Source organism: Coregonus lavaretus (assembly GCF_964263955.1).
Source record: "Coregonus lavaretus genome assembly, chromosome: 13".
NCBI classification, from domain to species: Eukaryota; Metazoa; Chordata; class Actinopteri; order Salmoniformes; family Salmonidae; genus Coregonus; species Coregonus lavaretus.
In genome coordinates this window covers 5,552,844-5,565,891 of record NC_140000.1, presented here as the reverse complement: position 1 = coordinate 5,565,891, position 13,048 = coordinate 5,552,844, and the positions used below count along the sequence as shown (strand labels likewise).

Genomic DNA, 13,048 nt, shown 5'->3' with positions numbered 1-13,048 from the left:
TTAACCATGCTTGCCCCTCTACAGTTTTCCCTCAATAGCTATCAAAGCCACGTTTTGGAGTTTTCTGGGAACAAGGAAGGGGGCAGAGAGTGGGTGGGGACAGGCAGACAAACAAACAGAGCGCTAGAGAAAGAAAGGGAGACGGAGAGTTAGCTACTATATACAATCTATCATATTCCATGGATTTATTTTACACAATATATAATATAACAGAATATAATAAAATAAAATATACAATTAATATAGAATAGAATAGCATGTTTTAGGCTACGGGTTTAACCCAGGTTGGAGGGATAGATCCAATAATTATCACCATATGTGCTAATGCTAGCTAGACCTATATCCACAGTTTGAGTAGGCAGTCAACATTATGTGGGCCTGCTCTGTCCAAAGATGTTTTAGTATGAAAACTTTGTCCGTCTCTGTGCACAAGAAGACGCTTTCCCTTGCACTGAGTGTGTGTGTGCGTGCGTGCGTGCGTGCGTGTGTGTGTGTGTGTGCCATTGCCGCGTCCTTACTTGTATCCTAGTAACCAAGGAATAGCTCACAGTCAGAGGTATTCAAGCAAAATAATGAAAAACAATAAGACACATGTACGTGCTTGTTATGGATCCCTTTCATACAACCTTTAGTTTAATATTTTTGTATATATGTATAAATTGGAATAACATAAATAAATAAAATATTACCTTATTTTTTTTTTTAAGCATGTATTTCTACCCCCCTACAGTCGGAATGAAATGATCCAAATGTGATATCCGGTAACAAACTTCGCGCTTTGAGTTTGAGTTCGAGGGGTGATTTGAAGGTAAAAACAGCGATTTTTAATAATATATATTTTTATTATGAAGTAATTTCACTAATTCTTGATATGGTTACAGGTAGTTTGTGGATTCTTGCATGTATTAACCTGTTTATCTGTTTATATGGGAATTGGCTGTTAGGTTTTGTGATTGAACGTGCATGGACAGGACAGTTGTTGGTCTGCACAGCTTGCTTCTGTCAGTAAAACAGTTAGCTAGCAAATTAGCTAGCAGTTAGCGACCTAGTTTAACTAATTACATGCAAATGCCATTTACTCGTTTCTAGTTTCAACCTATATAAATGTGCTATTCACCCCCAGCAAGTGACCAACCACTGTCCCTAACTTGAGAACCTTCTGTGCAGATGGAAAACTTCATCCTGTATGAGGAAATTGGAACAGGACGCAAGTCAGTGGTTTATAAGGGCAGGAGGAAAGGGAGCATACATTTTGTTGCAATTATTTGCAGTGACAAGTCAAAAAGACCTGAAATTACAAACCACGTAAGTATCCAGCATCACTTCCTAGTATTACACACATCCCTTTCAACTGATTTGACTGAGTAACACTGACTGGGGAATCCGCAGGTACGGCTAACTCACGACATAAAACATGAGAATGTGGTAACCTTCTATGAGTGGTATGAAACCAGCAACCATCTTTGGCTTGTAGTGGAACTGTGCACAGGTGAGATGCTTATTTGGTACTATAAGAATACAATTGTTACCGTATGTCAACCTTTTACCTTTACGTTTCACAAAGTAGGAATGTGATTTGATAGTGTATAATGGTAGGATAATAATAATCATTAATCATTTCTCTATATTTTAGGGGGTTCACTGGAGTCAGTCATCACCCAGGATGAGTGCCTGTCAGAAGATGTAGTGAGGGAATTTGCCATTGATCTGGTCAAAGGCTTGAGATACATCCATGATGCTGGTATCGTGTTCTCCGACCTCACTCCCTCCAAGGTGCGGTACAGTATAGATGTCCTGACTCTATAATTTAGTGCGTACGGCCCAGTACATCACTAGGGCCAAGCTTCCTGCCATCCAGGACCTATATACTAGGCGTGTCAGAGGAAAGCCCAAAAAATGGTCAAAGTCTCCAGTCACCCTAGTCATAGACTGTTCTCTCTGCTACCGCACGGCAAGCGGTACCGGAGCGCCAAGTCTAGGACCAAAAGGCTCCTTAACAGCTTCTACCCCTAAGCCATATGACTGCTGAACAATTAATCAAATGGCCACCCGGACTATTTACATTGACTATTTATTGTTATTTTTTATTTGATTAAGTAAATATTTTCTTAACTCGTTCTTGAATTCATTGTTGGTTAAGTGCTTGTAAGTAAGCATTTCACTGTAAGGTCTACAGTTGTATTCGGCGCATGTGACACATAAAGTTTGATTTAATTTAATTTAAAAAATCAACAAACTCTATATATCGAGGCACATCTGACATTTAACACACTCTATAGATCAAACCAACCTAACACTTTACATCCAATGAGCTCCTTTTATCAACTAAGCAATGCTGATTATTTCTAGCCAACATTTATTCTCTGTCTCAGTTTTGATTTCATGAAATCAATGTCATTTGATTATGACTTTGTTTTTTTCCCCCCTATAGATCTTGCTGGATGGCCCTGGCACATTGAAGTACTCTAACTTCTGCCTGTCTAAAGCTGAGGGGGAGAATCTGGAGGAGTTTTTCACTTTAGTCACAGCAGAGGAAACAGGTGGAGGGGATGGCAAAGAAAACACATCAAGAACAAGTATCAAGAACAGAATCCAAGGTGATCCTTTACAGATAATATCGCTATACCATGGCATTATTGAATACTCGTATCTGATTTGCTTGAAGGGCATTTTAGAGCGTGCCTAATTTGCCTATAACGCACGGTATATCCACACGGTACAATTCAATGGCTATAGTTTATTCTTACATGTTCTATGTTGGAGCTGCTTTTGAAAGCAAAAGTCAAATTGAAAACATTATTGGCATTGTTGAATTCGATTTTCATAATAGCAAGCTAGGACTGATGGGTTGGTTAGCTAAACTAGAAAGTCTGTTTGTTTGGTTTCCAAGGCAACTACTGTAGCTATCTAGTAAACCTGCTAGCTACTTCAGTGGATGTTGAACACATTTCTACTGGCAAATGAACACATTTCTACTGGAAAATATGTTAAAATTTAGCCATGGTATAAAAGGGATAATCAACTTGGGGCTCTATGTGTTCTCTGGAAAATAATGCAACTCCGTGGAAGGTCAGTTTCACGTTGTTCATTATTTTCTATAGAATGCATAGCCCCTCGTTGATTATCCCTTACTTATTGGATGTTTACCAGAAAGTTATATCACATATCCTATTGTAACGACCCTGTGTAGCGACATTGTTCGCAGACCACCGCGGACAAACTCCCTCTCCCTGCCTGTTTCATTACACTGGTGTCAGACGAGAAGTGGGGTCCAACTTCTGACACCAGTGTAATGGAACAGGCAGGGAGAGTGAGCTTGTCCTCAGTGGTCGATGAACCCTCAACCTTCTGGCCCAAAGCTACAAAAGCATGCTCAAGTGGCAGAGTCGATATCCGCGCATAAACACAGGGTCGCTATATATGTATTTACCCCCCCAAAACAAATATATGGGGGATTGGCAATGATGCAGACAATTACATTGATGGAAACTACAATCAATCTGCAATATTAAAGCTGATTTACCCCCCAAAAGAAACACACACAAAAAACAGGGTCGCTACATTATCACATTATGTTATATATCATATCATTTTATATCATATCATGGTTTTCAATATATTGCAGTAATGGAGATGTCTTTGTCTTTCTTCAGGGTCTCCAGTATACTGTGCACCAGAGGTGGTCAAAGGAGGAGACCCCAGTACCAGTAGTGATCTGTGGGCCCTGGGCTGTATATTCTATGAGATGTTTTCAGGTACTCATCAAATCACTTGGGCTGTGGACCAGATCTGTTTGTCCTCTTGCCAACTCCTTTGCTCATTGCCATTTTCAATTAGTGACAAGTAGTTGGCACTGTAGCACAAACAGACTGGCACTCAGGCTATCAAATCACTTGATTTATTGACATTGATTACAGAATAACAGTACTCATCTCATACATAAATACTTCTGTCTTGTTTTGCGGTCATTTCTCAGGAAAACCACCATTCTTCTCCGAGACCTTCTCTGAGTTGATTGAGCTGATATTACTTGAAGATCCTCCATCTCCAAGGCAAAGGGGTAAAACAATCATTTCTATTGCTTAAAATAACAAAATGTGTTTTATTGCCATAAAAGCATCTTAATTAGAGTCCATATTGTCTTTGTTGTTAAAGGGACTTCTTCCTGCAAGCCTACACAAGAGTTCCAAAGCCTGCTTAAAGGTTTGCTTCAGAAAGACCCTCAGAAGAGGTACGTCCGTACTCCCTGCACCAAATCAGGTTCTTGGTTTGAAGTTTCCATGACGGATAATTAATATTATCCCTTTGACATATAACCTTTGGAAAGGGGGATACCTAGTCAGTTGCACAACTGAATGCCTTCAACCAAATTGTGTTTTCCACATTTTTTAATTTTTTTTATTTATTTAACCTTTATTTAACTAGGCAAGTCAGTTAAGAACAAATTCTTATTTACAATGACGGCCTACACCGGCCAAACCCGGACGACGCCCTATGGGACTCCCAATCACGGCCCGTTGTGATACAGCCTGGAATCAAACCAGGGGGTCTGTAGTGACGCCTCAAGCACTGAGATGCAGTGCCTTAGACCGCTGTGTCACTTGGGAGCCCATTTAACCCAACCCCTTTAAATTAGAGAGGTGTAGGGGGCTGCCTTAATCGACGTCATCAGAGCCCGAGGAGCAGTTGTTGTTGGGGTTTAATTGCCTTGCTCAAGAGCAGAACGGCAGATTTTTCCACCTTGCTGGCTCGGTCATTCGAACCATCGACCTTTCGGTGACCGGCCCAACGCTCATAGCCGCTAGGCTACCTGTGTAGGACAAGTAGGCCGACATAAGTTTGGTCAGAAAGAGAGTGCTTTATTAGACTTCAGCATTGAACTGTTCTCCTCAGGATAAACTGGACTCAGTTACTGGCCCACCCATTCTGGAGAGGAGTGTTCTCTGAGGTCCACACCAGCAAGGAGGAAGAAGAAGATATCTCATCCAGCTCCAGGTAATGTTTATGTTTCATATTACAATCAGGGCCTTTATTCACAAAGCGTATCAGAGAAGGAGTTCTGATATAGGATCTGTTTAGCCTTTTTAAATCACAATGAATAAGATTACGTGGACAGCAGGGACCTGGTCCTAGATCAGTACACTTATTCTGAGATGCTTTGTGAATATTTGAGCTTTTTATTGATCCTCTTAAAGGGATACTTTAGGAATTTGGCAATGAACTTGTGAATACCATTTTTATATCTCTGCGTGCAGTTTGAAGGAAGTTACTAGCTAGCGCTAGCGCAATTGCTAACTAGCGTTAGCGCAATGACTGGAAGTCTATGGTATCTGCTAGCATGCTAGCAGACACCATAGACTTGGAGTCATTGCTTGTTAGCATTGGTTCGTGAAACTACCTCTAACTTCCTTCATACTGGACGCCGAGACATAAAAATGGTATCCACGAGTTCATCTGACTCTGGGAAAGTAGATAATAAAGGGCCTCATTGCCAAAATCCCAAAGTATCCCTTTAAAGTCTTAACCTTTGTTCTGCAGTTGTAGGAAGTGGACAAATGTTTGTCTGCCAATGTTAGTTTAATGTACATAGACGGTCATTTATAAACTGTTTGAGAAGCTCTGTCTCACCTGTTTCAATGCCAAACACTGTTTTGGAATTGCATATCTACCTCCCCGGCCTTTTCTCATGACATAACTTCTTGAGAATGCATGTTGGTCTGATGTTATCATAAACCATGCCTGTGTGTTCAGGATGGAGCCTGGGACCTGTCCAATCAGATGGGTTGTACTGTTTTGTGTTAGTGGGAGGAAGACAAGGCCTTCACAGAGCTGATGTTGAATATGATTTACTAACTGCAATATGAGAATAAGATAAAAGTCCTTGTTTCACTTGTGTAATAACCTATACCTCTAAACTCTATAACTATTTAATAAGACAACAGGTTCTATGTAACTACAGTGTTGCTACTACAGGTGTCATATTACTGTGTAGTTACATAGGTAGAAGGTCATGTTTCCTTTCTGTTTGTAGTCTGGTGATGTTTTATTTTAGTTGTTGCGTACTAACTAATATCTGACCTGTCTTTTGGCTGCAGTGTGGGGAGGAGTGGTGTCTGTTCCTCTAGCCAGTCATCAGCAGTGACACCTGTCTCAGTGACCTCCCAGGGACCAGGAGGGGGACACAGAATCGTACAGGGAGAGGCAGCAGGGGCCGCCGGGGCAGAGGAGCCCGTCTACATGCACCCCAACAAATCATTCCGATTAGGTAATGCTTTCTGGGAAGGTGGAAGCAGACATGTTGATGACAGTTGATGACAGTGTAGGTGCTGTGTCTGAACATCTTCTTCTTCTTCTTCTTCTTCTTCTTCTTCTTCTTCTTCTTCTTCTTCTTCTTCTTCTTCTTCTTCTTCTTCTTCTTCTTCTTCTTCTTCTTCTTCTTCTTCTTCTTCTTCTTCTTCTATTAGACAACGTGACAGAGCTTAGACCAAAGAGTGCGCTGGACAAAGATACCAGGGAGTCCATATTCCTCCTCAGGTACGATCAGTGTTCAACTCCAGTTGTTCTGATCATTTACTAAACATTGTGTTGGATCAACAGCTTGAGTAAGTCAAACTGGAAAATACTAATTTCATATATATATATATATATAATTTTTTTTTTCCTGAATGTTTTTTAAATCTCAAAATGAAGCATGTTTTATGTGATATTTTTCATAAATCAGCTCTCGTCCAACTCCAAGAATGAGTTGCACTGCAAGAGATACACCCAACAGGACACCATTACCTCAAGTGAGTTCTTCTGTTATCAAAGAGCCAACTTTCTCCACAATTACATTTTAAGTGTAATCTTTCTGTGAGCTGTCTTTACTCAGAAACATAGACTATTACCATAGCATGCCTGTAGACTGCAGAAACTGGTAGTTGAGAATTCATTGTTTTCACAGGTTTTTCTCGGTTACAGTTGTTTGTTAACCTTTGGCGACCTCTACAACATTCTCAGTGAAGTGCCACTTTTCGCTTATAATTTTTTTCCAGATGAATTGACTGTATACATAAGGACATTGGACATTCTTATGTATTATAAACTTCACTTTCATTCAGCCGCTTTAGCCACTTTCATTTATGAGATCTTTGGAAGTCTGGTGTTTGAATGATGTTCGATTATTGGGCTGTAGTAATAATTATCACATACTATAATTGTGCTCATTTGTAATGATGACATCACTCTGGTTGTTGTCATCTTCAGGACAGTGTGGTGGTCAGTGGTCTGAATGACATCAGTTGCTGTATGAAGGACCTGGTGTACATTGACTCTGACCTGGCAGTCACACCTATTATGGACAACCCAAAGGTACCACAAACTACATCATGTACTGCTCTTATTTCTCCTGTTTGTTTTCTAGTTTTCTTTCTAGAAATACATTGTTATTAATTATTGCATTGTTGGGTTTTGAGTTAGCAAGAAAGGCATTCCACTGTACTTGTGCATGTGACATTAAAACTTGAAACTTGCTCTGTATTTAAGCAATATGTAAAAAAAAATATATAACATGCTTTGTCTGATGCCGAATAGGCTGACATTTTCAATAGTTCCACAGCCCACTTCTACCCATTTTTGTGTCAAGTGCTTATCAGAGTCCAAAATGTGTTACACGTCCTCACAGCAGTGTTCTAGAATATTGGATCGTTGGCTTTCATACTTTTCGAATTCCCAGCAATTTCTTCAACCGTCACCCAATTTCAAATGAATAGGAGCCGCGTACGCGGAGCCGTGCTGATTGGGAATTTTGGGGAAGTGTGCGGTCACGCTGTGCGTCCTCCATGGACGGTGGACTCGGAGCCAGATAAATATGTCACAATGGGACGCTGGACTATCACGGGTCCTCGGCTTTGGACTCTGAATTGCGCTTAAGAACAGAGGTTGGCAATCCGCAACTCTTGTGCATTCTAGTAACAAAGATATACAGTGGGGAAAAAAAGTATTTAGTCAGCCACCAATTGTGCAAGTTCTCCCACTTAAAAAGATGAGAGAGGCCTGTAATTTTCATCATAGGTACACGTCAACTATGACAGACAAAAATAGAAAAAAAAAAACAGAAAATCACATTGTAGGATTTTTAATGAATTTATTGGCATATGATGGTGGAAAATAAGTATTTGGTCAATAACAAAAGTTTCTCAATACTTTGTTATATACCCTTTGTTGGCAATGACACAGGTAAAACGTTTTCTGTAAGTCTTCACAAGGTTTTCACACACTGTTGCTGGTATTTTGGCCCATTCCTCCATGCAGATCTCCTCTAGAGCAGTGATGTTTTGGGGCTGTCGCTGGGCAACACAGACTTTCAACTCCCTCCAAATATTTTCTATGGGGTTGAGATCTGGAGACTGGCTAGGCCACTCCAGGACCTTGAAATGCTTCTTACGAAGCCACTCCTTCGTTGCCCGGTCGGTGTGTTTGGGATCATTGTCATGCTGAAAGACCCAGCCACGTTTCATCTTCAATGCCCTTGCTGATGGAAGGAGGGTTTCACTCAAAATCTCACGATACATGGCCCCATTCATTCTTTCCTTTACACGGATCAGTCGTCCTGGTCCCTTTGCAGAAAAACAGCCCCAAAGCATGATGTTTCCAACCCCATGCTTCACAGTAGGTATGGTGTTCTTTGGATGCAACTCAGCATTCTTTGTCCTCTAAACATGACGAGTTGAGTTTTTACCAAAAAGTTATATTTTGGTTTCATCTGACCATATGACATTCTCCCAATCCTCTTCTGGATCATCCAAATGCACTTCAGACGGGCCTGGACATGTACTGGCTTAAGCAGGGGGACACGTCTCGCACTGCAGGATTTGAGTCCCTGGCGGCGTAGTGTGTTACTGATGGTTGGCTTTGTTACTTTGGTCCCAGCTCTCAGCAGGTCATTCACTAGGTCCCCCCGTGTGGTTCTGGGATTTTTGCTCACCGTTCTTGTGATCATTTTGACCCCACGGGGTGAGATCTTGCATGGAGCCCCAGATCGAGGGAGATTATCAGTGGTCTTGTATGTCTTCCATTTCCTAATAATTGCTCCCACAGTTGATTTCTTCAAACCAAGCTGCTTACCTGTTGCAGATTCAGTCTTCCCAGCCTGGTGCAGGTCTACAATTTTGTTTTTGGTGTCCTTTGACAGCTCTTTGGTCTTGGCCATTGTGAAGTTTGGAGTGTGACTGTTTGAGGTTGTGGACAGGTGTCTTTTATACTGATAACAAGTTCAAACAGGTGCCATTAATACAGGTAACGAGTGGAGGACAGAGGAGCCTCTTAAAGAAGAAGTTACAGGTCTGTGAGAGCCAGAAATCTTGCTTGTTTGTAGGTGACCAAATACTTATTTTCAACCATAATTTGCAAATAAATTCATTAAAAATCCTACAATGGGATTTTCTGGATTTTTTTTTCTCAATTTGTCTGTCATAGTTGACGTGTACCTATGATGAAAATTACAGGCCTCTCTCATCTTTTTTATTGGGAGAACTTGCACAATTGGTGGCTGACTAAATACTTTTTTGCCCCACTGTATATATTTTTTTTTCAGATTCTGAAGACTGCTCCAGTGCGATATGACTCAAAGACTTTGTGTGTCCGAGCATACTCAGGTAATAAAGAAGAACAAACAGGAAAGCTCTCGACTGCTGTGCTGCTGCTGAGTAACACTTGTACACACTCTGTAATTGACAAGTGTGTAGCAGGTGTTAATCCACACACACACACACAGGTTAGACAGACAGCTAAAGCTGGGTCTGCTGTGTGATTTATTGAGCACCTCTGCCCCCCCCCCTCTATAGTGGAGAAGCTGTCATGTCTGAGCCCTGAGGACTGGAGGGTGTTTCTACAGCAGCTGTGCTCTTCTCTGGAGACCCAGGCTGATAAGACCACGGCGGCGGCCCGCTCCAAACTCAACCTCCTCTGCTATCTGTGTACCATAGCTGCCCACAAGGACACAGCTACCAGGCTCATCAACTCTCAGCTGGTAAGGGAAGGGTCACTGCCTGACGGTCTGACCACATGCCCAGCATGCCTGCCATTCCTCCCAGGGCTGCTGGTGGCCAGAGTTCTAACAAGACATGGGCCCCTCTAGGCTAATTTAAGTGTTCAGAGGAAAATTCTTAAAATCACTACACAACCTCTGGCCTTGCTGAGGTTTCTCAAGTGTTAGAAAGATAAAAGGCTGTGGCACTGTGAAGCCATCAAAGGCTTCCTATATTTACCATGTGACCCCGAGCTCCTCAGCATGGCTACTATACGTGTCGGCCTCTGTTGATCAGCGGGAAGCTGAAACAGTAGTCAGCTATGTGGGACCAGGAAGTTAACACTGTTATTTCCTCAAGATAATAAGAAAATGAACTTCCTATTTCCTGTACTTTTTGTTACTGAGATCCGCTCAGCTTAACATGTTCAATGACCCTAGTTATGTATGAGAGCACAAAGACCAGGAGGACGTCCCAAATGACACCCTATTCCCTACATAGTGCACTTTTGAATTGGGCCCAGTCAAAAGTAGTGCACTATGTAGGGAATAGGGTGCCATTTGGGACACACAGAACTCTGTTGCCAATATCATAAAGTTGCTTCCTCGTTACAGTGACGAGGTATTAAGTTGTGACATATGGGACATTAATCTGGTCAAATTTAAAGATCAAATCTCTTCATTCGTTTTTAATGAAATGTCCAGACTGAGGATTGATTCAGGCGTAGTAATTCCGTCTGACGGAGAGTCTTTTATAGCTATTAACCACTAGATGGCATTCCAGTTACATCACTCACTCAGATTGAACTGAAAATGACATCGCCACAATCATTAGACCTCATTGTATCTTTTAGTATATCATTGTTTTGGGACTTATTCGGACACTATGGCCAGCCCTGACTGAGTTTATAACAATGATGTATTGGTAACATGACTAATTCAATGCTGTACTACTGAAAGACGACTGAACTGACTGACATACGTTGAAGTCGGAAATTTACATACACCTTCGCCAAATACATTTAAACTCAGTTTTTCACAATTCCTGACATTTAATCCTAGTACAAATTCCCTGTTTTAGGTCAGTTAGGATCACCACTTTATTTTAAGAATGTGAAATGTCAGAATAATAGTAGAGAGAATGATTTATTTCAGCTTTTATTTATTTAATCACATTCCCAGTGGGTCAGAAGTTTACATACACTCAATTAGTATTTGGTAGCATTGCCTTTAAATTGTTTAACTTGGGTCAAACGTTTCGGGTAGCCTTCCACAAGCTTCCCACATTAAGTTGGGTGAATTTTGGCCCATTCCTCCTGACAGAGCTGGTGTAACTGAGTCAGGTTTGTAGGCCTCCTTGCTCACACATGCTTTTTCAGTTCTGCCCACAAATGTTCTATAGGATTGAGGTCAGGGCTTTGTGATGGCCACTCCAATACCTTGACTTTGTTGTCCTTAAGCCATTTTGCCACAACTTTGGAAGTATGCTTGGGGTCATTGTCCATTTGGAAGACCCATTTGCGACCAAGCTTTAACTTCCTGACTGATGTCTTGAGATGTTGCTTCAATATATCCACATACTTTTCCTTCCTCATGATGCCATCTATTTTGTGAAGTGCACCAGTCCCTCCTGCAGCAAAGCACCCCCACAGCATAATGCTGCCACCCCCGTGCTTCACGGTTGGGATGTTGTTCTTCAGCTTGCAAGCAACCCCCTTTTTCCTCCAAACATAACGATGGTCATTATGGCCGAACAGTTCTATTTTTGTTTCATCAGACCAGAGGACATTTCTCCAAAAAGTATGATCTTTGTCCCCATGTGCAGTTGCAAACCGTAGTCTGGCTTTTTTATGGCGATTTTGGAGCAGTGGCTTCTTCCTTGCTGAGCGGCCTTTCAGGTTATGTCGATAGATACAATACAAATGCACCTCCGTACCTTCAGGCTCTGATCAGTCCCTACACCCAAACGAGGGCATTGCGTTCATCCACCTCTGGCCTGCTGGCTCCCCTTCCTCTGCGGAAGCACAGTTCCCGCTCAGCCCAGTCAAAACTGTTCGCTGCTCTGGCACCCCAATGGTGGAACAAGCTCCCTCACGACGCCAGGACAGCGGAGTCACTCACCACCTTCCGGAGACACTTGAAACCCCACCTCTTTAAGGAATACCTTGGATAGGATAAAGTAATCCTTCTACCCCCCCCTTACCCCACCCCCCCCCCCAAAAAAATAAAAAGATAAAAAATATTGTAAAGTGGTTATCCCACTGGCTATAAGGTGAATGCACCAATTTGTAAGTCGCTCTGGATAAGAGCGTCGGCTAAATGACATAAATGTAATATAGAACTCGTTTTACTGTGGATATAGATACTTTTGTACCTGTTTCCTCCAGCATATTCACAAGGTCCTTTGCTGTTGTTCTGGGATTGATTTGCACTTTTCGCACTAAAGTACGTTAATCTCTAGGAGACAGAACGCATCTCCTTCCTGAGCGGTATGGCGGCTGCGTGGTCCCATGATGTTTATACTTGCGTACTATTGTTTGTACAGATGAACGTGGTACCGTCAGGCGTTTGGTAATTGCTCCCAAGGATGAACCAGACTTGTGGAGGTCTACAATTTTTTTTCTGAGGTCTTGGCTGATTTATTTTGATTTTCCCATGATGTCAAGCAAAGAGGCACTGAGTTTGAAGGTAGGCCTTGAAATACATCCACAGGTACACCTCCAATTGACTCAAATGATGTCAATTAGCCTATCAGAAGCTTCTAAAGCCATGACATCATTTTCTGGAATTTTCCAAGCTGTTTAAAGGCACAGTCAACTTCTGACCCACTGGAATTGTGATACAGTGAATTATAAGTGAAATAATCTGTCTGTAAACAATTGTTGGAAAAATTACTTGTGTCATGCACAAAGTAGATGTCCTAACCGACTTGCCAAAACAATAGGTTGTTAACAAGAAATTTGTGGAGTGGTTGAAAAACGAGTTTTAATGACTCCAACCTAAGTGTATGTAAACTTCCGACTTCAACTGTATATTACAGCG

General features: G+C 41.7%; 1 protein-coding gene across 1 annotated transcript in view; it reads left to right on the top strand.

Annotated features, from left to right (window-relative positions):
• The first annotated feature begins 769 nt into the window (after window positions 1-769).
• LOC311139313 (serine/threonine-protein kinase ULK4-like) overlaps window positions 770-13,048 on the top strand; it is a 138,217-nt gene continuing 125,938 nt past the window's right edge. The window contains exons 1-15 of the mRNA XM_084174192.1: window positions 770-808; window positions 1,168-1,305; window positions 1,390-1,489; window positions 1,634-1,773; window positions 2,432-2,597; window positions 3,654-3,755; window positions 3,977-4,060; window positions 4,156-4,231; window positions 4,894-4,995; window positions 6,096-6,265; window positions 6,465-6,534; window positions 6,722-6,788; window positions 7,246-7,350; window positions 9,575-9,635; window positions 9,825-10,009. Of these exons, the coding sequence (XP_084030318.1) occupies window positions 1,168-1,305; window positions 1,390-1,489; window positions 1,634-1,773; window positions 2,432-2,597; window positions 3,654-3,755; window positions 3,977-4,060; window positions 4,156-4,231; window positions 4,894-4,995; window positions 6,096-6,265; window positions 6,465-6,534; window positions 6,722-6,788; window positions 7,246-7,350; window positions 9,575-9,635; window positions 9,825-10,009 (1,566 nt within the window). The 5' untranslated portion in view covers window positions 770-808. The remainder of the gene's footprint in view (window positions 809-1,167; window positions 1,306-1,389; window positions 1,490-1,633; window positions 1,774-2,431; window positions 2,598-3,653; window positions 3,756-3,976; window positions 4,061-4,155; window positions 4,232-4,893; window positions 4,996-6,095; window positions 6,266-6,464; window positions 6,535-6,721; window positions 6,789-7,245; window positions 7,351-9,574; window positions 9,636-9,824; window positions 10,010-13,048) is intronic.